General features: G+C 30.5%; 1 protein-coding gene across 1 annotated transcript in view; it reads right to left on the bottom strand.

Moving 5' to 3' along the window:
* LOC132746870 (uncharacterized) overlaps positions 1 to 27,956 on the bottom strand; it is a 68,881-nt gene that overhangs the window by 4,904 nt on the left and 36,021 nt on the right. The window contains exons 5-14 of the mRNA XM_060736146.1: positions 22,317 to 22,491; positions 21,123 to 21,226; positions 18,622 to 18,720; positions 17,642 to 17,731; positions 11,016 to 11,105; positions 10,601 to 10,690; positions 8,603 to 8,692; positions 6,210 to 6,305; positions 4,242 to 4,331; positions 2,760 to 2,849 (exon numbers count right to left, since the gene is read on the bottom strand). Coding sequence (XP_060592129.1) covers positions 2,760 to 2,849; positions 4,242 to 4,331; positions 6,210 to 6,305; positions 8,603 to 8,692; positions 10,601 to 10,690; positions 11,016 to 11,105; positions 17,642 to 17,731; positions 18,622 to 18,720; positions 21,123 to 21,226; positions 22,317 to 22,491 — 1,014 coding nt within the window. The remainder of the gene's footprint in view (positions 1 to 2,759; positions 2,850 to 4,241; positions 4,332 to 6,209; positions 6,306 to 8,602; positions 8,693 to 10,600; positions 10,691 to 11,015; positions 11,106 to 17,641; positions 17,732 to 18,621; positions 18,721 to 21,122; positions 21,227 to 22,316; positions 22,492 to 27,956) is intronic.

Consider the following 27,956-nt stretch of genomic DNA (forward strand, 5'->3'; position numbering starts at 1 on the left):
TACAAATCACTTCAAAACAACATATCATTTTACATGTAGAAGAAACACTGTACCCTTCTTATATTGTGGTGCTTGTGAAAATAAAAACACACCAGACAGTTTTAAATCTACAGAGATTAGCCTTTATCTAAGGACTACAATGTTGTTACAATCTTTACCAAAACATGTTTCAATATGTTTATAAGGTAAATGAAGTAATTTTAATACAATATGCTAACTCTGAAACTTATGTTAATGTTAAATTTTGAATAAATTACAATATTATTCAAATTTTCATAAAAATGGCAAGTTTTGCATGTAGCATCAGGAAGAAATTTGTGAAAATGGCAGACTGAATTAATCATGTTCCTAAACACAATAATAATGGCAAGTTTTGCATGTTTAAACATTTAAAAATTTTAATAATGGTAAGTTTGGCATATCATTTCACAAAGAAAATTGTGATAATGGCAAGTTTTACATCTGTTAAAACACCAAGAAAATTGTGATAAAGGCAAGTTTGCATAATTATGTTAACACCAAGAAAATTGTGAATAAGTTTTGCATATAAATATCACAGGAAAATTGTGCTGGCTGCAGGTTTAACATGATTAATTATATTGACACTCAGACTTTGTGATCAACTCACATGAATGTCTCCACCCCCTGGTTTATAATTTACATTTCTCATGGAATGCACTTTAGACTGAGTACGCCAGTTTAACTTTTCATGACGAATCTACAGAAATAATCAAGTTGGTCAAATATAGAATACCATGCTTCATTTAATTATGTAATATAAAGAGCATCAAAACACAAGGCTATCTGATTTGTACAAGTGTTTTGATGTTCTTTCTCTTTTGTATCATAGTCAAACAAATAAACATGTTCCCTGTTGTCACAATATGAATCCCCAGAAAAAAGTAACCAATGAACGAGCATCTGAACATGATATTTCTATCACCTTCCCTTTCTCTGCCGTCACAATAAGTAAACCCCAGCAAAAAGGAACCAATCAATGGGCATGCTCTGGAGTGTGGGTAACTAATACCTGCACTCCAGTTAACGCACTGTGCATGTATATGTATAAGATTTAACTCTGACACATTTTCAACAGAAAGGTCTCCAAACTATGATACAAATGACTGATAGTGAATCAAAATAAAATAAATTTGTCTTGTACTGTGGTAATGATAATGCCTACATCACATTTATCTCTAGTACTCTATACTGCTGGCTGCTCAATAATTGAAATCTCTCAAACTTATATTATGCGAGCCTCTGGTGGGCATAATATCATTTCATTCAACGAGTTCAATAATTTAGTGATGACCTTACACAAATTTAATATTCTTTTTATCACATACCAAAAATAAAGACCGTTTAAAGTGAAAAAGAATCATTTTTCATTGACGCTCCTATAGTATAACTGTAACATTTGGCACATCTTAAGGACGTTTTCGGGAGTTTTCATATAGACAAAATTAAAACTGTTCCATAGAATTTCTTTAAACTTGGCATGTTATTGGTGACCCCAATTTTTTTTTCGCTTAAAATGTTTCTGTTATCATATTCTAACAACATGCCAAGTTTAAAGAAATTCTATTGAACAGTTTTAATTTTGCCTATATGTCTATATGAAAACTCCCGAAAACGTCTTGAACGCTATGTTTGTATTAGGAAAATGATGTAACATCAAAATATATGCACGGCCATTTTTAATGAGTCGCAAAAGCGGTACGGGTATGTGATAAATAACATAATTTTTACAGTGACTAAAAAATTACAATATGTACATGTATAATATCTTTATAGAAAGAAAGAAATTAAATCTGAAACATAACTTTAAAACCAAATACAACTGGTAAATTAACACAAACTTCAAAAAGTATAAAATAATTATAAAGATAGGCCGCTTAATGCTTTTGACTTTTTTTTTCCTTAAAAGTTGTGTTATTTTCTAGTCAACAGGTTGTTTACATATTTTTATGCCTTAATGTTTTAACATTAATTTACTCAGGCCACTATGACATAGTAGATTTAACCTAAACATTTATAAATGTTTATAATTAAATGTTCAAACTCTGCCAAATGGATAAATAGTGGCAAAATAGTAATATATTTTATATGCAGTAGGTATAAAATTTCACTTTATTACGAAAATGTGATTATGTCATTTAATTTAAGAAAGTTTATAATTTAGTTGAAAGAAAGACTACATTGTTTGCTACCATAGCAAGCTACATGACTCTGTCAATGTGACATACATAATTTATGCAATTCTGAGTTTATCAAGCAATATTATATGCTCTAATCTAGTATAAACTATGTTCTCTTTAAAATATTTACTATAAAGCTTGTTTATTTCACTTAAAATACAAATCCAGACCTTACGAAATCATTTTTACTGCCATTTAGAACAAAGAGGCAAAAGAAACTATCAACAACCACAATAAAATAGGAATAATAAATGAGCCGTGTCACGACAAAACCAACATAATGGGTTTGCAACAAGCATGGATCCAGACCAGCCTTCCCATCCGCGCAGTCTGATCAGGATCCATGCTGTTCGCTATCAGTTTCTCTACTTGTTATAGTATTTGTAAGCGAACAGCATGAATCCTGATGAGACTGCGCGGATGCGCAGGCTGGTCTGGATCCATGCTGGTCGCAAACGCAATATGTTGGTTTTGTCATGACGCGGCTCAAATATACTATAATGTACTAAGATAAAGCATTCTAAAAAGAACAACATTAATTCTATAATATGTTGTTTTTACTTTCACATGTCCGCCACCAGGAACATGGTCGGCATTTACAAGAGACTCAACTTTAGGTGCAGCCGTCCATACTGGCTTCTCATCGACAATCTAACAATATCAAGTTCACATTTATATTTTTTTATGTACAACAATTCCAGTAGGAAAATACTTGTAGCATTAGGGCCTGGTGCAGTATTTATCTTCAATATTATTTGATATATCACATGGTAACAACAAGGCCAACTTATTTCAAGAACACAGTACAATGTAATTAAAATATCTTTCACTTTCTTGTACCTACAATTTGCCATTTATAACATTAAACACTCATAAAAATTGGTCTCATGTAATTTATGACATAACATTAATTTTTGTAAACAAAACAGTCAAAATGAGGGTTGGTGCGAAACAGTTGTAACTAATTATGACATAAATGGAGTTACAACTGTTTTTCACCAAACTAAAGAAATACCGGTAGTCTAATTTAACTGTTTTTGATCAATAAGGAAATGTGAATTTTGTACAACTTAGTAAGTAAATTATTATGGCATTATGTGACTGGATTCATAATATTAAAAACATGATTTAGTTTGAATTACACCAATATTGTACAAAAAAGAAACCTTTTTTTTTAACATTATAATGACTTATAGACTATACATCATTTAATATGTTTAATTTCTTGAAAATACCTACCCACAAAATTTCCTGTATAAAATATTTATTATAAGTAACAAGCAGTGCTGCTCAAAAATCAAATATAAAGCTAGAATTTGTTATATGACAATTTGTTATATATAATAGCAAACAAAATAAAGCCATTTTATTAGTGTAAAAGCCTTGCAAATGCAGGATTTTAATCATTCCAATCCTACAACTATGCAACCAAGCTTAATAAAGGGAAAAATATTAATAATCACACAATTTGTTAAAAAACACAAAATCATATAATGTTACCTCCGACAGAAGACTACTGTTACTATGTATGTATAAAATAAGATACGTTTGAACGTTCTTAACACAATTCCCTCATACCCATAATTTAGAGACTACAAATTGTGCTCTATTAGAAAAAAAACAACAACAAATTTTGAAAATATTATTCTGGGGTCAAATTTATATTCAAATGAAAGAAAAAAGAAAATCTCGAAGATTTTTGACTGCAAACATGAAGGCTCTAGCTTATAGAGACCAAGGTTGAAGTAATTTGCAGATAGGACAAAAAAAACATCCAGGCCTAGAGGTTATAATATGAAACTTTCCGAGTTCTTTCTCAAATCTAAGTGTTTTAATTGGTCAGTGAACAATCTGTGGCTGTTTCTGATCAATGAAATACCTTAGATCTGAGACTGAGCTAAAAGATTTTCTTTATAATCTGATCTATTGACACAGATGTGTTCTGAAGGATAGACAAAAGTGTCGGGCACTACCAAGTCAACATTACTGGGCTGTGAAGAAATTCTTATATTGTGACTGTATGGAGTGAAAAGTCAAACCTACTTTCACATTTCCACCAGTTGGTACATGATCAGCATTTTCTAATGATTTCACTTTTGATGTGGTTTCCCACTTTAGCTTTTCATTATGGATCTGTTAAAATAAAAGAATAGACACACAATTCTCAAAACAAGAGCATTTCTTGGTGTGAATCTGTAACTCTGTATAACACCTGAAATCTTTATAATTCACATGAAAGTTGTGTGATGGTTGAAAATGCCATGATTGATGAAAATGGTGAAGATATAAAGATAAAATATGTAAAGATAATGTGATGAAAATGGTGAAGATATTGATACAAAAAACATTGAAGATATTGATATAGAAATGGTAAAGATATTAAAATGCCATACAGGGTAAGTTACTTTACATATAAATGTTTAAAAAAAACTTTATGTGATTCAAACATAACCAATGGCCTTCAGAGAAACTGGCTTAGATGTGTTGAAAAGGGAATAACTTTTGTGGCATTAGATTGTCACTGGCCAGAAGAATGACAACACTGTACAGGTAACAGAATTGTCAAATCAGGTTTTAAACAGCTAACACTAAATTTTGATTGAGCTAATGTACCAGAAATTTTTTTAAAAAGTGACATATTTATGTCAAAATACAATTTAAAGTGGTGAGCTAGCAGTATATGGGTTCAAACCCAGACAGGGGTAAGACATTGTTTCATAGAGCAATAAACTTTACACTCATTGCTTAGTACTGGTTGATTCCAGGAATGGATTGGCTAGTGTGTCTATAAGGTTATAGATATAAGGTTTAACAATGGAACTAGAGTATAAACTAACTAACATGACTGTTTGAAGTGGATGAATTGATGATGGAAGGAAAGATAGTACAGTGAAAACTGTATGGTTATTTGTTTTAAAGAGATTGCAGATTTTATTTTACTGAAGTACAATTCACTTTTACCTTATCATTTCATATTGAATAATTAGGTCACAATATTCATACATGTAGCCAAAATCAAGAATAATTCAATAAATGAATTATTTTATTTTATTAATGTATCAAAAAAATATGATAAGAAATTTAAGCAGTTATAAGTTCTAATCAATACTTAAATTTACAATATTATAAATTCCTTTTCTCCATACTTTACATTATAATGTAAGTTTTAGTAAGATGTTTCAATTTCAGATGAGAAGTTACAAACTGAAATCAATACAAAGGTCAAAATGCTCCTGTTCACTCATGGCAAGGTGCCTCACCTGGGGTAAACTTTCTTATAGTCATTGTGCTGGAAACTTAACAACAGGTAATCAAAATACAAGTTAAAATCAAAAATTTAAAATGTTTTGTTAGTCCATTTTGGTGACCAACAACATTTTTCACAATCATATTTTACTTTTCCAAACCAAAATCTTGCCAGAATTTTCAGCAACTATGACCATAAAAAAGTTTTGTCTTGCAGCAAATTATATTGAATTCAGCAAAGAATTATTATTATATAAAGCAATTATCTTGCATTTCTAGCATCAGGAGTTTATAATGATCAGTATTATCACTGTGAAATCATTTAAGTTGTGAATCTTGTAACAAGCACTTTATGTATGTCTTATTTTAATACATTAATCCACTTGTTTACAAACATCAAGTAACGGTATCCATTTCACCATTTGTTAATAATGGCTATTAGTCCCCAAACCATTCCACCAAAAAAATAGCTGCATGAATTAATTTATTCATGAATTAAACTTTTTAAAATGAATTTCTAATTATGTATCAAATTATTTATGATAATCAAATGCTTGTGGTAGGTCTTATACTTCCTAACATTAAAATTTTTGTTTATGTTTATCAAAACTGCAAACATTAAATGATTTCACAGGGGGAAAAGATTGGCATAGCATTGGAACAAATAATAAAAAAATATGCTTTCCAATATGCAAATCAGTCCTCATAGCTGTATTGGTTATATAACTTAGAAATTTTTAGTAAATTGTCAATATGACCACTTACCACAATATCACCACCACCTGGCTTATGTTTAACTTTGTCCAATGACCCGACCTTTGACCTTGCAGTCTCCTTGAACTCAAGTTTCTGTGATTCTATCTGGAAGCGGTAAAATAAAAACAAGATTGCATTTGAGAAAAATGCTATGCCACCGCATTAATACCTAAGCTCTAGGCCTTTTGGGCATTTACAAGAAGGTATTTTTAAGTTTTTGAAGCCTTGTACCTTGTACCTACAGACAATAAGATTTTTTTATTTTTTACTATATGTATATATTGAAAATCAATGACCCCCGGGGCGGGGGCAATTTTGACCCCAGGGCTATAATTTGAACAATCTTGCTAGAGGTTCACTACACAATGTTTCATGCAAAATATCTAACCTCTAGCATTTGTCAACTGCTAGAAGAAATTTTTTTTAAGTTTTTACTATATACATATAACGAAAACCAATGACCCCCGGGGCAGGGCCGATTTTGACCCCAGGGCTATAATTTGAACAATCTGGGTAGAGGTCTACAACACAATGCCTTATGCTCTAGGCCTTTTGGGTCTTTACAAGTAGGTATTTAAAGTTTTTACTATATGTACATATAGTGAAAATCAATGACCCCCGGGGCGGGGCCACTTTTGACCCTAGGGCTATAATTTGAACAATCTTGTTAGAGGTCTACCAGGCAATGCCTTATGCAAAATATCTAAGCTCTAGGCTATTTGGGTCTTTACAATAAGATATTTTAAGTTTTTACTATATGTACATATAGTGAAAATCAATGACCCCGGGGCAGGGCCGATTTTGACCCCAGGGCTATAATTTGAACAATCTTGGTAGAGGTCTACCAGACAATGCCTTATGCAAAATATCTAAGCTCTAGGCCTTTTGGGTCTTTACAAGAAGATTTTTTAAATTTGTTCTTATAATTCCTTTTGGTTGCCATGGCAACCAGATTTCTGCATGGAATGAAATTCTTTGAACAACTTTGGAAGCCCTTTACCCAAGGATCAATCCTGCCAAGTTTGGTTGAAATTGGACTATTGGTTTTTCACAAGAAGATTTCTTACGTTCACTATTATATATAATCTATATAACAATGACCCGGGGCGGGGCCTATTTTGACCCCAGGGCTATAATTTGAACAATGTTGGTAGAGGTCTACCAGACAATGCCTTATGCAAAATATCTAAGCTCTAAGCTATTTGGGTCTTTACAATAAGGTATTTTAAGTTTTTACTATATGTACATATAGTGAAAATCAATGACCCCGGGGTGGGGCCGATTTTGACCCCAGGGCTATAATTTGAACAATATTGGTAGAGGTCTACCAGACAATGCCTTATGCAAAATATCTAAGCTCTAGGCCTTTTGGGTCTTTACAAGAAGATTTTTTAAATTTGTTCTTATAATTCCTTTTGGTTGCCATGGCAACCAGATTTCTGCATGGAATGAAATTCTTTGAACAACTTTGGAAGCCCTTCACCCAAGGATCAATCCTGCCAAGTTTGGCTGCTGGTTTTTCACAAGAAGATTTTTTAAGTTCACTATATAATCTATATAACACACACACACACACACACACACAAACAAACACACACACACACAGGTGAATCTATATGCCACCGCATCGCAGATGCTGCAGTGGCATAAAAACATGCTTGAACTGTGTGGTAATACATAAATTGTGTTTTAACTACTGGTATAAGAGACTGAACTCCTGGGATGATGATATAGTATGTGTTATGCTAGAAAGAACAAAGCCCACAATGTATAAGAGAAAAAACTAGACAGCAGGAACACAAGATCAATGGATTTCACAAGTAAAATATTGTAATATACAAGGTGTAACAAACTTCAAAGCAACATCAGGGGTCAAAACCATCTCACCTGCTGGAGCTAAGAGATGCATAGACTCCAATTATTTTAACCAATTTAGTCACCGCTTATGATCACTCAGGGATAAACAGTGTCTGCAATTCTTATGCCTCATTGAAATTTAAGGCAACCCCTAAGCTACAAGACTTGAGACTTACAATGTTAGAGTGTTAGCCCTTATGAGGATTTGCCTATTTATAAAGCCTAGTCATCTATACATACTAACTCTTTACTATAGGTCGAGTATTTTCATACTGAAATCCCCTCAAACTACAAATGGATTGTTCCAAATTCAAAGCAGGATTACTCCATTATAAAAATTCAGCAGGGAAAGGGTTAACATTTATATCACCTATACCGTCTTTTTGCCAAGGAAAATTATATAAAGCATAGAAATCTTGCAAAAGCTTTAAAAAGCAAAATAACTGCCACAAATAAAAAATATTTTGTATAATATAATGACTTTTAACAATTGATATTTAGATATAATCAATGAATGTTTATAAAACAAATAGTATCTTCACTACCTTTTTATCACCTCCACCTGGTTTATGTTTTAAATTTGCCGTAGATCCCACCTTTGAATGTGCTTTAATTTCAATTTTCTGGTCCAAAATCTATAAATAGCAGCAAAACAAAACTCATTTAAACAAAGCAAAAGAAAAATAAACAAATTGATTATCTAATCTGATCCACCTGTCTGGAATTCATTCTCCCAATAATTACAACATATGTAGAAAAGATTTGGGATAATACAGTATCAAGAAAGTCCCCATGTATCATTTTACATATACACATGTAAATAGTGATGAATAATCATGATTAATCAACCATGCATGAAATAATGAATATTAATGATGTAAAGTTAATACATTAAAGTAATTAGTAGAAATTATAAAGGAATTATAATTACATGTTGAAAATGGAGTAACTATCACTTTTAAAAAATAAAATTTAACTTCACCAAATATTTGAACACAAGTTAATGTGTTAAATTAATATAAAAGACCAATTAAAAACAATTACTTATGCTTTGATGTTTTGACAAAGAAAAAGAAAGAAAATGCATGAAGATGACTAAATTTTTAAAACTTATGAAGAAGACCTTTTTAGAAACTAATTCTGTAACAATTCTATAAATACAACTTAATCATAAAATATAATATGTAGTCCTTTTCCTTATACAGCCTTCCTTCAAAATATTTTCTTTAACAGATGTTTTTCTTTTACTATGTTTTCTTTAAGATTCTGAGCAAATAAGATGTCATTTGTTTAATTCAAATTATAATCCACGTCTCACACACCCACACACACACACGCACACACTATAAATATAAAACTAAGTAAGAATCAAAGCTAAAGCTAGTGGAAAAAATTTATAACTATATATAACCTTAATTTTATCCAAAAAAATGAAACAAATCAGCAAATTTTTTTCTTAATTTACAAATTCTTTCCACTGACCCATCACCAGTTTTAACAGCAATGTACCATGTAAAACAATTATCCTTTCTTATCTTTTTCTTAATTGCATTTACAAATAAAGGAAAAGTAAGCACAGGCCTGAATTCAGATGTAACCATGTGGATGTATTCTTACATTTTAGCAAAATTTTAGAAACAAATATTAAATAATTAATATCTACTGTAATATACGGTACTTAAAAGTCACTATAAAAATTTTAATGCTTCACACTGATTGACAAATAATGAACATTAACTAATCTTGTACATGTATATAGTATTTTGTTAAAATTAAAGTGTTAAAGTGACTTTTTATTTAAGAAACTAATAATTTTGTTACATCTGAAATTCTGGGTTATCAGTGTTACACCTATCACAGACTATCTACATAACACTAACACATATACATGTAAACAATTTGACATCACTCACACAAAAATATCACCTTAGTGACTTGATATAAAAAAAAAATAACAAAAAGTAGTCATGCTTAAGAAATTTTTTGGCCCCCATTCAAATGACATAGTCTGAAAACAATTGCTTGAAAATTATCTTTGTTGTTAAGTTAGTGACTTTACAACAAAAAAAAAACCCAAACCCAAAACACCAGTTCTTTTACACAATACTCTATAAGTCCTTTAATTCAAAAGTTCATCGGACGGCCTCAAATTTAATTTTTTCCAATTCTTCATAAAATTCTAGTTTCATTTCAAAAGTAAATTATCAAATAAATGAAACAGCAACTTGTACCATACTACATGGTGTATTTTATTTCAATCTTTGTTTCAAAATAAAAAACAAGATATAACAGACCAACAAGATGGTTTATAGTTTACCAATGTTTAATATTTGCATGCCAACACTTGTTGGAAAAGTGTCTGTTGCTGTTTAAATCTAAAATCTCATAGTCTTTGCTTTTCACAGTTTTCATTCAAGTTTAGATAAAATCGTTTTTATGAGTCATATCAAAATTATTTCTAGGCCAAAAACTATCTAATAGCTTGGCACACCCAAACACATCCCAAAAACATGAGTAAAACTAGTGCACTTATTCTCATATACTTTAACTCTGCCACCGCCCGACCTATAATGCGCATTGTCTAATGAACCAACTCTAGCATTGGCAGACCAACTCAATCTTTGACTGACTACCTACAGGCATAGAAATATACACTCATGTTTTCTAGACAATTTTATAAATTTTTTATGTTATCCAATTCTTTATATTTTATATAACATATACGTAAAAACACAGGGTAGATCATATTTAGAAATGCATTAACAATTGAAATTTTACCATATGAACTAACTTACACAAACTATGGGTAAACACAACAAATATTGACGTAAACATCAAACTTAACTTAGAAATTACTGGTACAGAAAATGTCAAAGTGTGTTTCTCATCAACTAACAGTAGGTGAAGTTTAAAATAAAATACATAGTAATAAACTAAATGTCTAGAAAATGACTGTACTTTAACGTTACCACCGCCTGGGGAATGAGTCGCGTTTTCAAGAGATCCAACACGTGACTTGGCTGACCATGACAGTTTTTGACTAACCACCTGTGAAATATGGCAGACAAATTTCTTAAGTTAGACATTTTATATTAACTATATATATAAACATCCCATAGGTGACAGTATTTTTTTTTATATTTAATTACCTGAATCAAATACCCTGGAGTTCACAAAACATGAAATCATATCAAATAAAACAAAGTATGTTTCTTTCTGTTTCTTACAATGGGATGTTAACTGTTTGATTGTTTTTTATCAATTCAAATAATACACATTTTTTGTAAACATTTGCTATGAATAATCATTCAAATATATACAGTCAAACCTTTATAAAATCAACTGTATAAAGCAAATAAGAAAAAGTTACTAATCTGGTTAGACAAGTTTATCAAAAAAAATTAAACAGTAAAAAGGGAAAAAAATATATTTAATAGAAAGTTCATTGCATTTATAATTTCTGTAGAAGCTGCTTATTGCTGAAGATTAATTATAATACTTAAATTATTTTGTTCAATAATTATAGGTGGTTCAATTTGAAGTTGTGTTGTTTAAAACCAAGGTTTGACTGTACTTATGATGCTATACATAAATGTTTAACGTGAAACATGCTATAACAAACACTATCTTAACTAAATGTTACATAGATAATTAACTGCAGACTCAGTGTAAAACAGTTGTATTTTCTATTTCAACTTTTTTTTTAAAATTAGCCTGCAAAATATATAATTATAAAAGCTCACACAGGTATATGATAAAATATTGGTATTTGACATTACTTTATATATAAAAAAGCTAACATACAGCTAATCTAACAAGTATAACACACTTCATTATAAACCTCTCAGTAAATACAACAGATAATCCATATTTTAAACATGTATTCTATAAATGATGCATATTTGTAAATATACTAAAATTTCAATGTAATGTATTCACTTCCAAAACAAAACAAATGAACAATTAAAAATCTAAAAAAAAAAATTCAGATCAGTCAAAACTTATTGATTTTCTCCATGTTCTGGTAAAAATATGCAATGCAGCAGAAATAATTCTTTATATATATAGTAAAGAACTTGTAGATATACTCTTGTATAGACTGAGGTTATTTATTCTAACTACAACAGGCATGCTATATAATGATGTGCATATTATCACCATATCTTCATGTGTATTTGAGTGCCCTGAATGACCTCTTGTGTTGGAAATTGTGTTCAATGTTCTAACACTTTCACCTTCAAACACTCCAGGACATAATCCTGAACTAGTTCTAAATCTCTCAAAAGAATCAAATTTCAATGATTCATTATTTTTAGATATTTCTAAAGAACCATTTCCAGCGTCATCATATAGTCCTGATACAAAATCTCCTGTCATTTCTCTTCCACTTGTTGGTTTAGTAGATAGCAAACTACGTTCATTCTCTGAAGTTATTTCCATTGGACTCTTCTTTACATCATCAACTGGTGCTGATTTCAAATCAATCAGTTTAGTATACCTTGCTAAGTTTCTTGCAGATTCTCTATCTGATCCTCTCAAAATGTTTCCTGACCTCATATTGACAGCTCCACCTCTTACCATCATACTTTGGGTCCTGTTTGACCTTCCAAACAACGGTTGGGTGTTTTTGGACAGGTTGTCATCACTTAGGTATCTTCTCATTCCATACTTTTCACCAAAACCATTCCCTTTTCTCTCTTCTTCTGCTTGCATCCAGATTGGTTTTACTGAAATCTTAGGGGTTCCAGGTCTCGACCCTGTCTCAGTACCCTCATGTCTTCTGGGTGTCTTTAAAAGAGAACTCTCATTATCATGCATGTTAGCCAATACTGCTCTTAACTCCTCATCCAAGGTCAGCTCATGTTCGATTTCTTCTTGATCCAAATTTGATTTCCTTTCACATTTTGTGACAGTCTTATGCATCACCTTATTTTCAATATTATCAAATACATCTTTTTCAAAATTATTTCTTTCACCTAATCTATTTCTATTATTTTCTGGATTATTTGCATTTCTTTCCAAAACATTTTCAGTTTCATTTTTATCATCTGAAACTTTCATATTCTCCAATTTATGTACAAGAGCATATCCAAACTTATCGTGAGTTGGTGCAGATTCCTTCTTTGCGATGAAGACTTGATCAACACCTTTCTCAACATCAGTCCTTTCGTCAATACTTAGACAAGTCTCTGCTATCTTTTCATGTTTAATTATATTCAGTGGACTAGTTGGTCTCTTATCCATCTTGTATTTGAATGTTGTAGTTTGAATCCCTTTTTGAGATTTCCTGTTACTGTTAACTGTAAACTCTGCTACACTTGTATGTCTTTCTTCTTCAATGCTTTCATCAGTATCATCATCTTCGTTAGGACTCTCTGTATCTTCATCAGAAGCAACATCATCATATTCATAGCCTTCATTCACAAAGCCATTTACTGGACTTTTCTCTTGCATCTTTACATATTTTGTCTCATTCAAAATGGTTAAACCATCCACACACCTACCATTTTTAATATCTGCAACATTTGCTCCAAAATCAATATCTTGATAATCACTAACAACTCCTTCATTCACACTAATCATTTGTACATTTTCACAACAAAGAAGATCAAGTCTATCATTTTCATCTGTTATACATTCCATAGTTTCAACATTCATTTCTTTGTTTCCAAATCCTGATTTCCGTTTCAAAGTTGGTGAACCTGTCATTATTGTTGGTTTTCCTCCTTTCTTTGCCAACTTCGGGCTTTTATATCCCAAATTTGCAAGCTTTTCTATTGGCTCACCCTTTTCCATATGTTTCTTTTTCAGCACATTTTTACAGCTTTCTTTCTTTGATTCTTTGTCTTTTTCCTTTATAATTTTCCCCTTTTTTGACAATATAGGACTATGATATCCTAAATATTTAACCATAAGCTCAACTTCTTTCTGCTCTTCATTGGCAAATTCTTTAAGCTTCTTTCCCTTTACACTGATTCTATTTGAATTTGAACGATTAATATTATAACTGGTACTTGAAAAGCGATTTTCTTTGTCATTCTCTTTTGCTTGTTTCTTCTTAGAATTAGAGAACAAACATCTCATTTTATTTACAAATCCTGACTTTTTCTTGGATTTGTTCAGTGAAATATCTACATTTTCTTTCCCATCACATTTTTCTATAACCATTCTTTCTAACACTACAGTATCTTCCTTGTGGTCAACTGATTCCATTTCACTTTCATTTTCATTTGTTATATCATTGATTGGAATATGGAAATTGTTTCTATCATCCTTGATTTTAGTCTCTTGTTCTTCCACCTGCTTGGATTGATTATCAGATACATTTGTGTCTTCCTGACGTTCAACAAAATCTCTTTTCCTCAATATTTCTTCCAACTCTTCTTCTGTAAATGTTAAAATTTCCTTTTCATCTGATTTGCTAGTATCAACTTTTTCATGTCCCCAATCTTCATGAATGCATCTTGGTGGTTTGGGTGGTGGAGGTGGTCCCTGATTCCAATCCTGTTGTATAACTTTGGCTGTATCAGTATTATCTAATACCCCATCTGTTTGATCTATGTCAGGATCTTTTATTACTTTTGAGTCAACAACTTGAGATCTTAATGGTTCTATTTGAGTCTGATCCCTTTTAATATCTGCTGCAGACTGGTACTCAACTTCTGGGACTGGTTCCAAATAGGAGTGATTAAATCTTTCAGGGACTGGTTCTATAGTAATAGAAACTTGCTGCTTTGAACTGTCATATCTCTGCAGGTCAGATTTAACTGGAATATTATCATTCTGGATTTTGTCACTCTTTCTTTGTAGGCCAGTATCCACTTTAGGTTCTGCTTTCCAGTGTAGTCTCTCACTAAATATCTACAAGCAAAAATTACAATTCTTTATTTGAAGTAAGAAAAATAAATTATCTGTAGAAATATGATAAATATAAACTAAGAATGAATTATTATATTTCTTGATCAAACAATTCTTTTAAAATGTTTATGTATAAATGTATGATGGCTGAAAACTGACTGCAGATCAGAATAAACTTTGTGAATATAAATAATAAGATAGAAATCATTACTCCACCTTGACACACCCCCCTCCTGGCTCATAGTCAAGATTATCAAGTGTGTTAACTTTGGCATCAGCATCCCAATCTAAATCTTCTTCATAAGGCTCTGGAACCTGCATAAAGGTATTTATATTATATTTACTTCACCTCTTATCCTTCTCAATATCTAAAATGAACATTGTCAATTTTTTTCTTGTCCATTATCAATTTTTTTGGATATTATGATGAAAAATAAAAGATGGTCAAAAATACACAAATGTACAGCCTTAAGTGTCCCTATATTGGTGGCAAGGCTAATTATGTTTGGTTAAAGCAGAGAGGGGTGTATCTGTATATGACAAATATGACACAAATTCACAAGAATAGTTTAAAATTACAGAAATTGACATTGTTTTTGTTTTCCTTTCAAAATTAAAATCAAAACGAAGTGAGAAAAATATGTATGACAGGATGTTTTTTTTACAATGTTTATGAAAGGGATACCCAAAAAGTGATTATTGTATAATTATGATACGTACATTTCCTCCCCCTGGTTGATAATGAATGTTCTCCCTTGTATTCATTGTTCCAGTTACATAACCAATGTTGTCCTACAATATATCAATTATATTCTGTTTCCATGGTTACACATGTAATCATAACTTAATTTACAATTACGAAACCAGAATTAACATGTAATTTATATAATATTACCAAACCATAATCTTAGATATTTCACCTTTAACCATACATGTATTTAGCAGGTTTTTTATTGATCAATTGTGTTGCTTCTTACTTTACAAAGTCAACCCCACCACAAAATGTTTAAGTTCTTTTGACTGTGACATTGTTTTTATTAAACCATCTGATTGAATTCACCCAGTCACAATAAATCACAAATGTAGAATATGAAATATAATAGTATATTGTATAATTATAAAACAGATCATTTAAATAAAAGAATTGTTCATTTTGTTCTTAATATAGCTGGTACATTAAATCTTTATAAAGTTATAATAAGCAAACTTCACAACCATGCAAGTTATCATGTTTATATAGTATATATTATGCTCTAGGTGCTGATGAATATAAATGAAATTATAACTTACCTATATTGTTGCTTCTACCGATAAGATACAACCAATTCTTCTTCACACATTTTCAGCATAGTCAATATATTTGTTTTTGACTTACAAGCTTGATCTTTTCAATATTTATGAATGCAGCTGCTCACCATTTTCTTTGAAATTACTGTTGTTTTATTGTTGTTTTTTTTTTCCCTTATACTTTTCTTATACGCACATTGTACAAACAAAATGACTCTTCCCTAAACTATAATGAGGATTCAGTCTGAATACCTTCAATAACGCTGTTATATCAAATTTTTTTGAATATTGAATTTTCATGTCAGAAGCTGCATCACTACATGTCATGATGTGTGAAACAGTAGGAGTTAATCTATGACAAAACAATCTTTCAAATTTTAAAACCAGTTTAATTACATCTTTACTCTTACACAGTATCATATATCATTGTCCTTGTAATTTTATAATATACTTATCTAATACTATAATCACATATATAAATTTGTAAACACATTTTCAATATTTTATAAGTGTACAAAACAGCATGCATCAGGGTTGTATTCTCACACATCACAACTTGCATCCTTCTCAATCTCATTAAAATATGACGTAAAATAGTCACTACTGACAGCAGGAAAAATTAAAATGGAAAGTAAAAAATATTCACCAGCAACGAAAGTAAAAATGTAATAAAAATCATTGAAGGTAAAAAAAGTAGGTAGTGACAACAAGGTGATGCAGTCAGCAGATACTAAACTAGCTGATGACAAAACACTTGACTGAAGCAAGGCATATATAATGAAATTCAAATGTTAAATCATTTATCATAAATTATCTTGTTACAAATGGAAAGTTTAATATCAATTAAAGAAAAATAAAATGTTTTACTTTGATTTTTGCCTAAGAACCTAAAAAGAAAGTCTTAGAATATACAAAGGTACATCATGACATTTCTTTAAAGTTTAGTTTAGTAGAAAAAAATGTTTTTCCATTAATGATTTGTTTTAGCTGATAAATTTGTAGCTTCATCTGTGATTCCAAGTTGAGCTACAATAAATAAAAATTCTTAAGGCATCAAAAAGTATGATTGTTTCCAGTGTATAAACCTATCTTATCTTTCACTGAGAACACAGACATTTTAGAAGCCTAGTACCAATTATAATTCTACTTTAAATTCTTTTTTCTTTGATAATTGTATATGACCTATGTAATGTGAAGTAAAAAGCACTTAGCTTCATGAGAAATAGACAGTATAAAGTAATACAAGAATATGTAGTAACTGGTACAATGCTCCATATTCTTGTGTTTCCCAGGCTACAACAGCAGACACAATAATACATATTGTGTGAAAATTACCATCTGCCTCCCTTTTAATAAAATGCCTACCAGGCTACCCGATTTTGATGATGGAAACAAATACCTTTTTGCCTAAAAATAATCATATAATACAGACAGCATACTTTCAAATTTCCTCCTCCCGGCGTATGTTTCATGTTCTTTAAACTGCCAATTTTTGAGTCCGTCTGCCAGATTAATTTTTGACTTTCTATCTGTTAAAAAAAGCCACACACAAAAGAATTGAAAAATTTATCTGTTAAATTCAATGCCATATCCATTTCCTGTAAAAGTAACACTGAAATTTTATTCGTGCAAAATAAAGAATACAAAATGAATGCAAAAGCTGATCAATTTTTTGTGTCAACTAAATAAAGCGCCACACAGTATATAGGTTGTAGGTACATGTATGATTGTATCTACATTATTACTATACTTAGGTAAATTTCTATATTGAAGCAAGCTTAAAAACACAATTATTTTTAACACCACAAGGCGAAATAGATGCATCACTAGTTAAATATTTAATTTCCCCAATAATTGCCAATGTCCAGGTAAATGTTCAAAATTAAAATTGAGCATTTACTTTCAATTTCATCATAAAATTTACTGCAATTAACATTTCAAATTTTGATAAAGCACCTTGGTATATACCTTTGAACAATATTCCAGGAATGAGTAAACCACAGGTTACTATATTTATTGCTTTGGGCTAGCTTTTATAGTTAAAATCTACTGACATCAATGCTCAATGTTATTCATTTAAAACCATTCCTAGATAACATGTTTCAATCAATTCTCTGACAATTTCCAGCACACTAGCATTCATGGCCAAATCTTACAATCTATCACCTGATTGGTCAGCAGTAAACACCAGTTCAAAACTGATCAATGACCAACTGTCATTCAACAAAACTTCTCTCACAACTATTTGTGATCTTTATCTGCAAGACTTGTTTCAATAACCTTTTTTTCTAACCATTTTGTAAATATACAATATATATCTCACAGCAAACTGATAATAATTTAATAAAGCTAAACATTATAAAAACCTATTCTAAGCAGATTGGAAAACCAAACGTGAAATAAAATCTTGATCACTTACCTTTTTATCACCTCCCTTTGGTTTGTGGTCAATTTTGTCCTTAGAACCAACTTTACTTTGAACATTGGAAAAATCTACTTTTGCATGCAATACTTTAATCTGTAAGAAATGATAAACAACACTTATTTTCTGTAATGATATTATAAGTTATTAATTTATAAAAGATGTTTAAGATGATTAACATTATAAATTATGAGCTATCATTATGTAATACATTTTTACAATGATCATATAAGATATTAATCTGTCAGACATGTGTTGGATATACACTGAATAATCAAAAGATTGCACTGGTTCTTCAGTAACTTTGTTTTATTTCTGATTACCGGAAGTCATCTCATATCAATGATGTCAAACATAACAACATATAGAAAGGTGCGTCACGCTGATGTGACGCTAATATTGGCATATTATTCCATGTACATGCATATGTACTTTAAAACATCATTGTTTGACAAAAATATTAAAAGCTTTTAGTCTATAAGACATAGTGTATAATGATAAAGTATTAATCTGTTAAACATGTTTTACAATCTCATATCATAAGATATTAATCTATATGACATGTTTTACAATCTCATATCATAAGATATTAATCTATATGACATGTTTTATAATCTCATATCATAAGATATTAATCTATATGACATGTTTTACAATCTCATATCATAAGAATATTAATCTATATGACATGTTTTACAATCTCATATCATAAGATATTAATCTATTATGACATGTTTTACAATCTCATATCATAAGATATTAATCTATATGACATGTTTTATAATCTCATATCATAAGATATTAATCTGTAAAACATGTTTTACAATCTCATATCATAAGATATTAATCTATATGACATGTTTTATAATCTCATATCATAAGATATTAATCTATATGACATGTTTTATAATCTCATATCATAAGATATTAATCTATATGACATGTTTTATAATCTCATATCATAAGATATTAATCTGTAAAACATGTTTTACAATCTCATATCATAAGATATTAATCTATATGACATGTTTTACAATCTCATATCATAAGATATTAATCTATATGACATGTTTTATAATCTCATATCATAAGATATTAATCTATATGACATGTTTTTTACAATCTCATATCATAAGATATTAATCTATATGACATGTCTTTTTATAATTCATATCATAAGATATTAATCTATATGACATGTTTTACAATCTCATATCAAAAGATAAATCATGACAAATATCATATATTATCTATATGACATGTTTTACAATCTCATATCATAAGATATTAATCTATATGACATGTTTTATAATCTCATATCTCTATATGACATATAATCTCATATCATAAGATATTAATCTATATGACATGTTTTATAATCTCATATCATAAGATATGTTTTAATCTATATGACATGTTTTACAATCTCATATCATAAGATATTAATCTATATGACATGTTTTATAATCTCATATCATAAGATATTAATCTATATGACATGTTTTTATAATCTCATATCATAAGATATTAATCTATATGACATGTTTTATGATCTCATATCATAAGTATTTTTATAATCTCATATCATAAGATATTAATCTATATGACATGTTTTTATCAATCTCATATCAATCAGATCATAAGATATTAATCTATATGACATGTTTTACAATCTCATATCATAAGATATTAATCTATATGACATGTTTTACAATCTCATATCATAAGATATTAATCTATATGACATGTTTTACAATCTCATATCATAAGATATTAATCTATATGACATGTTTTACAATCTCATATCATAAGATATTAATCTATATGACATGTTTTACAATCTCATATCATAAGATATTAATCTATATGACATGTTTTATAATCTCATATCATAAGATATTAATCTATATGACATGTTTTATAATGATTTCATAACCAATTAATCTATATGACATGTTTTATTATGATATCATAACCTAGTAATCTATTTGACATGTTTTATAATGATATCATAACCTATTAATCTATCGGGCATGTTTTATAATGATATTATAACCTATTAATCTATAGGACATGTTTTATAATGATATCATAACCTATTAATTTTACAATAATATCATAAGCAGATGTCTAACAATGATGTTATAAGTTATCAATCATTTACCTTTCAATTTGTAACACATAAATTTAAATTCATTAAGTTTCTATGTGTTTATTTCTAGCTATTATGCATTAAACTAGAACTGGTTATATAAATTTTTCAATGGGGTTTTTACCCAAATTTCTTGGTACTTAACAGAGAGGTGTTGTTTATGTTGTTAAATGACATTGTGGAAAATGACAGCCAGTGTATGTCAGCCATAATGCTATCACTCAGAACTATGTGCTTCTAAGAGCTAATAGAAATTCAATACAATCATGTTAAGTAATAAATGTGTTTTTATTTTCATTCTCAAGTAATTTTCCTACCTGAACAATGGAACAAGACAAATACTTACATTACCACCTCCTGGTGAATGCTTCACATTATTTAGAGATCCTATCTTTGATTGCACATGTTTGGTGTTGGGAGTTGGAGCTTTTGGGAGAGAGGGAGCCCTGTCTGTAATAATCAACATCAAAATCAGTATAGTTTTTGGCATATTGCATCTATACCTATGTGACAAAGAAAGCATTTGAGCCGCGTCACGACAAAACTAACATGTTGCGTTTGCGACAAGCATAGACCAGACCAGGATCAGGATCCATGCTGTTCGCTTACTAAATCTATTACAAGTACAGAAACTGATAGGGAACAGCATGGATCCTGATCAGACTGCGCAGATGCGCAGGCTGGTCTGGATCCATGCTGGCCGCAAACACATAACGTTGGTTTTGTCGTAACGCGGCTCATTTACTACAGAGTAGAGTAACAGAAACACACAGCAGCAATAATGATACTTCTCCTCTAACCCTTCAATGTGATTTCATTGAAGTAGATATGATCAGACAATTCTTGGTTAGACGTATGTTATGAAATACTACATACTATTGTGTATTCAAGATAATTTCCAATGTTCTAGTCATCTTTATTGAAATTTCCTAAAATAATACTATCTATGCTTCCGACATGATTGCCTCTTCCCTGCATTAACTAAAATATCATGTCTTACATTATTGACCTTTGATACAAGGTGACATATATCAATTTCACATTTTATTCCAGGGTTGGCTTAAATTTTGACATAAAATTTGTGTTATCATATTTACAATAGATCAAGGTAGATTTACTTTTATCTTCAAACAGGGAAAGGTTTTATATGACAAGTTGTTAACAAATACAACCATCAAATATATCACTGATATACCATTTACCTTCAGTATTTCCATTTCACTTAAACAACCTATAAAATGGTGAGCCTTTAATGCCACTTTATGTGGAATAGTTAAAAGAAAAAATTTGTACCGGTAAATAAATAAGTATAGTTAGATAAAGACCAGTATTTAGCAAAGATGGCATCTTTAAACTGTATCATTATGGCAATATTTGATTGTCCCAGTAGGTTGCTTCCTACATACTGTCTCCTGTAACTGTATAAGTCATACTTTCTCACTTACACTAGCTTTACAACACATTACATTGTGATTTTGTGAATATATTTAGGCCGATCTGAAATTAATAAATTGTGCTTAAACTTGTAGGGTATATATACCTTTGGAAGGGCTTATTCTGGGACTGAGAGCTGATCTAGGTTTAGTTGTGTCGGTGCGCGGGGTCACCGATCGTGTATCAATTTTCTGTGAGAACACCTGTATGTTACCACCACCTGGTCTGTACCTTTCATTCTTTGTATCTGTCCCATATTTCTTCTTTACATCTCCAGAACTCTGAAATAAATATTTTATTTATATTATAGTTAGTTGATGCTTATACTGTTTTTTTTAATGAAAGTGATGCTTACACTTGAACAACATTCATGATAGATTGCACAATTTCCATCACAATTTCCATGGAGTCTAGTCAATCTTTATGCTCATTTTCTGATTTTTTTTTTTATCTTGAAACCCTTCCAATTATTCCAAATTCAAAACAGGGCCAATCATGTATATAAAGTCTGGAGATGATTTGGTTTATAAAGTTAAGTACTTAAAGTATTGATACATGGACAAAGTGATTCTTTATTTTGAAGGATAATTCATTAACACTGTTTAGTTCTCACTAGAAGAACCATTTTGTTACGGGTAAAATGGGTTAATAATGTCATTCAAAAAGCTTTATAATTTATGGTATGACCAGGTCATACTGAAACAAATAGATTATTAACCAGTCTGTGGTTAAATTATATAGTCAAAGCTGATATATTAAAAGGTATGCCATATATAGTCATTCATGATATAAACTGTTCTATTAAAAAAAAATGACATTGAATGAATAACAATAAAATTACCTAATTAACAAAATTAGATTGAAATTGCAACTTTTGTTATAAACAATACTTACCTTAAGGTTCAAAATACTAAAAAAAACACCACCAAGAAAAACACAAAAGAACATGGAATTTTAAAAATACATAAACTGATGAAACTATAATTACATTAATGGTATAATATGGTGATATATCCCCAAAATACACAATAGGATGACCCCTGGTCTGTTCACAAAAACAACTTCCCATGGTACTAGCCATACTTGATATATCTTAATACTTTCCTAATCTATACACTATTACTTGAAACTTCTATAATCTTGTAGAGTTAAATAACAAAAACTTTAGGCATGTAAAGTGTTAAGAAAATCTTATCTTTGTTTCTTCAATGAATGAAATGTCAACAGCTTATCTGATTGCCAATGTAAATACTGACAAAAAATCACTTTGACATTTGTTAATTAAGTGAAATGCAAAAAATAATGACAATGTTTAAAGCTGTTTCAAACAACAGATCTCATTCAGAAAGATTGTGTTAACTAAAGGTGTTGCTTCATTAAAATGATGTTGTTTGTCAGTATAATTTATGGTTATTCAGAAACAAAAACACCATGACTTTTATCTCAACAAAGACAACATGATTATCCTGTAATACAATAAGCAACCTTACCAAACATAATCAACAAACTATATATGTGTAATGGACTCACAATGTTTGGAATTTGTAACAATTGATTGTTTATATAAGGGGTTTTAATATGAAAATACATGTATTAAAATAAGCAGCAAACATGTATCTTCTGAGCCTTTACTTGACTGCATTTGACCTGTTTTGAACTAAATAATGTTCATTGCTTATATAGTTTCTGAGAAAATATACCTTAACAAAATGTTAACCAAAGCCCACACCTACACTGATGATCAGTGGGCCATAACAATAGCAGCTAAAATACCAAAATTGATTATAGAGCCTGGCAACATGGATGTCCAGTCTGACCTGGCTCTATACTTGTGACATAGTACATTCTCTACCACTACTAACATCTAGGACTAACTGCAGTAATATGCTTAGCCCTTCATTTATTTAAGCATAATAATGTTTCAAAATTTAAATTTAAACCAATATCTAAATACTAAAAAGCACTTCATGTCATAGTTTTAAAATATTATAGTAACTAGAAATGTGTCATCATGCCACGGATGCCCCCGCATGCAGCCAAAATTTCAGATGGTGCATTAATTTATTTTTTTTCATTTTAAGTTCAAAGCCCTTAAAACTTTTCAATGTTAACACAAACCATTTCCATACAACGTTCAAGGCACTGAAATTATTCAGTCTTAACCTTTAGAAAAAGCATATTGCATATTTGTAGCCAAAATAATGGCTAAAAGAATGAGTGCTGAAACTGAAAGTTCAAAATTTTTCCAACATTCAGGAAAGATAAGTTTGTCTAAAATCATTGAACCATGACCAAATTCAAACTTAAACTGCTTATTCCTAAGATGTATCAAAGTGAAAGGGACATAACTCTGCCAAAAAACCATCAAACCATGACCAAATTCCAACTTGACCTGCCCATTCCTTTGACATATCCATATGTCAAATTAAAATTGAATATGTAACACTGTCATTTCATATTATTTTCAAAGTAAAAAGGGGCATAACTCTGCCAAAAATCATCGAACCATGACCAAATTCGAACTTGACCTGTATTTTTTCATGACATATCCATAGGTCAAGTTTGAGTTGAATGTGTTGTACCGTTTGGGATATAATGAACAGAAACTGTAAATTTCATATTATTTTCAAAGTGAAAGGGGCATTACTCTGCCAAAAATCATTGAACCATGACCAAATTTGAACTTGACCTGGGCATTCCAAAAACATATCCATATGTCAAATTTGAGTTGAATGTGTTGTACCATTGGGGAGATAATAAACGGAAACTGAAAATTTCATATTACTTTCAAAGTGAAAGGGGCATAACTCTGCCAAAAATCATTGAACCATGACCAAATTTGAACATGACCTGCGCATTCCATTGACGCATCCATATGTCACGTTTGAGTTGAATGTGTTGTACCTTGAGGGAGATAATGAACGGAAACTGAAAATTTCATATTATTTTCAAAGTAAAAGGGGCATAACTCTGCCAAAAATCATCGAACCACGACCGAATTTAAACTTGACCTGCGCATTCCTTTGACACATCAATATGTCACGTTTGAGTTGAATGTGTTGTACCTTGAGGGAGATAATGAACGGAAACTGAAAATTTAATATTATTTTCAAAGTGAAAGGGGCATAACTCTGCCAAAAATCATCGAACCATGACCAAATTCAAACTTGACCTGTATTTTCTCATGACATATCCATATGTCAAGTTTGAGTTGATTGTGTTGTACCATTGGGGAGATAATGAACAGAAACTGAAAATTTCATATTATTTTCAAAGTAAAAGGGGCATAACTCTGCCAAAAATCATCGAACCATAACCAAATTCGAACTTGACCTGTATTTTCTCATAACATATCCATATGTCAAGTTTGAGTTGAATGTGTCCAACCGTTCTTGAGATAATGAACGGAAACTGAAATTTCATATTATTTTCAAAGTAAAAGGGGCATAACTCTGCCAAAAATCATCGAACCATGACCAAATTCGAACTTGACCTGTATTTTCTCATGACATATCCATATGTCAAATTTGAGTTGAATGTGCCCAACCGTTCTTAAGATAATGAACGGAAACTGATGATGACGGAATGACAGAATGACGGAATGACGGAAGGACGGAAGGACGGAATGACGGAACAGGGTAACACTATATGCCCCGGCCATTACATGGCGGGGGCATAAAAATATAAATTTACTGATCCAATAAAAATGATTTCACAAGTACCTCAAAAATTCAGTTCATAAACTTAACTTACCATATTCTTTAAGTTCAATTATCTATCTCAATTCATCTAAAGTTTATCCAACTTTTATATAAAAACACAGTATAGTACAAATTTTCAGGCTCAGTTAAACACTTGGTTTGATGAAAAGGCCTCTAGTCCGTATACATTAGATTTCAAAAGTGCATCACAATAAAGGTGTTTATGGATTTAAATAAATCCCCATGGAATGATGACACTATTGGACATCAGAGATAATATTTCTTTTCATTTTCGTATCTCGGCCATTAACCGTTTACAAGGTAACTGATAACTTACAGAAACATCTTTACTATGGGTAATAATAAAATAAAAATTTCAGTTTAATGAATACTTGTTATGTTGTTGTTTATTCCAATTTTTATTACCTTTAAATAATTATTTTTCATGAACTTTATCTATATGTTTTCACAATCTAAAGAAGATTAAAAGTTTTTGGTTTTTTGGGTTTACAAAAGGAACAAAAAATTTAAGATATAATCATATTCTAAAATATCAAGTTTAATTACAATAAACATTAGATAAGATGACAAAGGGTGTTTACCAAACTCATATTTGTTTTCATCTTTTTATTTACCTTTGTTATTTAATAGTTTTAAGACAAATTGAGATTAAATGACAACATTTGAACTTCAATGACAAGAAAAGATCTCGATGACATTTTGTTAATATCAGACATAACAAACAACAGCTAAGTAAGTTTGTATGTTGGTAAAAACCTGTAAATAATCTGGTATCTTACAAGAAGGGGAGCTAAACTCAGTCTTACAGAGTTTACCTCAGTCTAACATAAAAAGGAGCTAATCTCAGTCTTAGAGAGTTAATCTCAGTATAACATGAAAAAGAGCTAATCTCAGTCTTACAGAGTTAACCTCAGTCTAACATGACAGCTAAACTCAGTCTTACAGAGTTAACCTCAGTCTAACATGACAGGGAGCTAACCTCAGTCTTACAGAGTTAACCTCAGTCTAACATGACAGGGAGCTTACCTCAGTTTTACAGAGTTAACCTCAGTCTAACATGACAGGGAGCTAACCTCAGTCTTACAGAGTTGACCTCAGTCTAACATGACAGGGAGCTTACCTCAGTCTTACAGAGTTAACCTCAGTCTAACATGAAAGGGAGCTAAACTCAGTCTTACCGAGTTAACATCAGTTTAAAATGAAAGGGAGCTAATCTCAGTCATACAGAGTTAACCACAGTCTAACATGACAGGGAACTAACCTCAGTCATACAGAGTTAACCTCAGTCTAACATTTAACAGAGCTAAACATCAGTAGCTAACCTCTTCTTAGATGGAAAAAGCTAACCAGATTTACAAGGAGAGCTACCTCTGTCTTACAAGGAGAGCTGACCTCAGTCTTACAAGAATGGGAGCTAACCTGAGTCTTTGTCTTCCAAAAAAGGGGATATAACAAAAAAATTCTTCATTTACATCCTCTGCCTAAAGCTTTTTTCTACTTTAATTTTATGTGCCCACAAACTACTTTTATTTGGGAGTGGTCTGTCTTAAGAAAACTTTAAATAAACAATAAACCTCTTATAGAACAATCAATTAATGGTTATTGTCCAGTTGTATATCACTTTAATACATCATGTATGCAAATAATATGAAGTAGTAAGTAAACAAGATAATTACAATATGTAAATACTATAAAATATGGTATAGTTATAACTACTTTAATTAGGAAATGCACTTAAGAGTACTCCTAAAGAGTAAAGACACATATTACAATTAAAATTTTTTTAACAAAATGTTACGACTTAATACAATTGAAACCTAACAGCAAGCTTACTAGATAATGTAAAGATATAGATCTGAGGTCATTTTTTCAGCTTGCAGGCAAAAACAAAATTCTTACCATGTTTAAAACAAAGTGTTTTTTTAACTTGTTACTAATTTTTAATGTATGAAAAAACTAAATTTATAGAGGCTAAAATCATTTTAATTCTGTCAATCTATCATTGCATTTATCATGTGCAGTAT

This window comes from Ruditapes philippinarum, unplaced genomic scaffold (assembly GCF_026571515.1).
Source record: "Ruditapes philippinarum isolate M1 unplaced genomic scaffold, ASM2657151v2 ctg1153_1_1_1_1, whole genome shotgun sequence".
In the NCBI taxonomy this organism is placed as follows: Eukaryota; Metazoa; Mollusca; class Bivalvia; order Venerida; family Veneridae; genus Ruditapes; species Ruditapes philippinarum.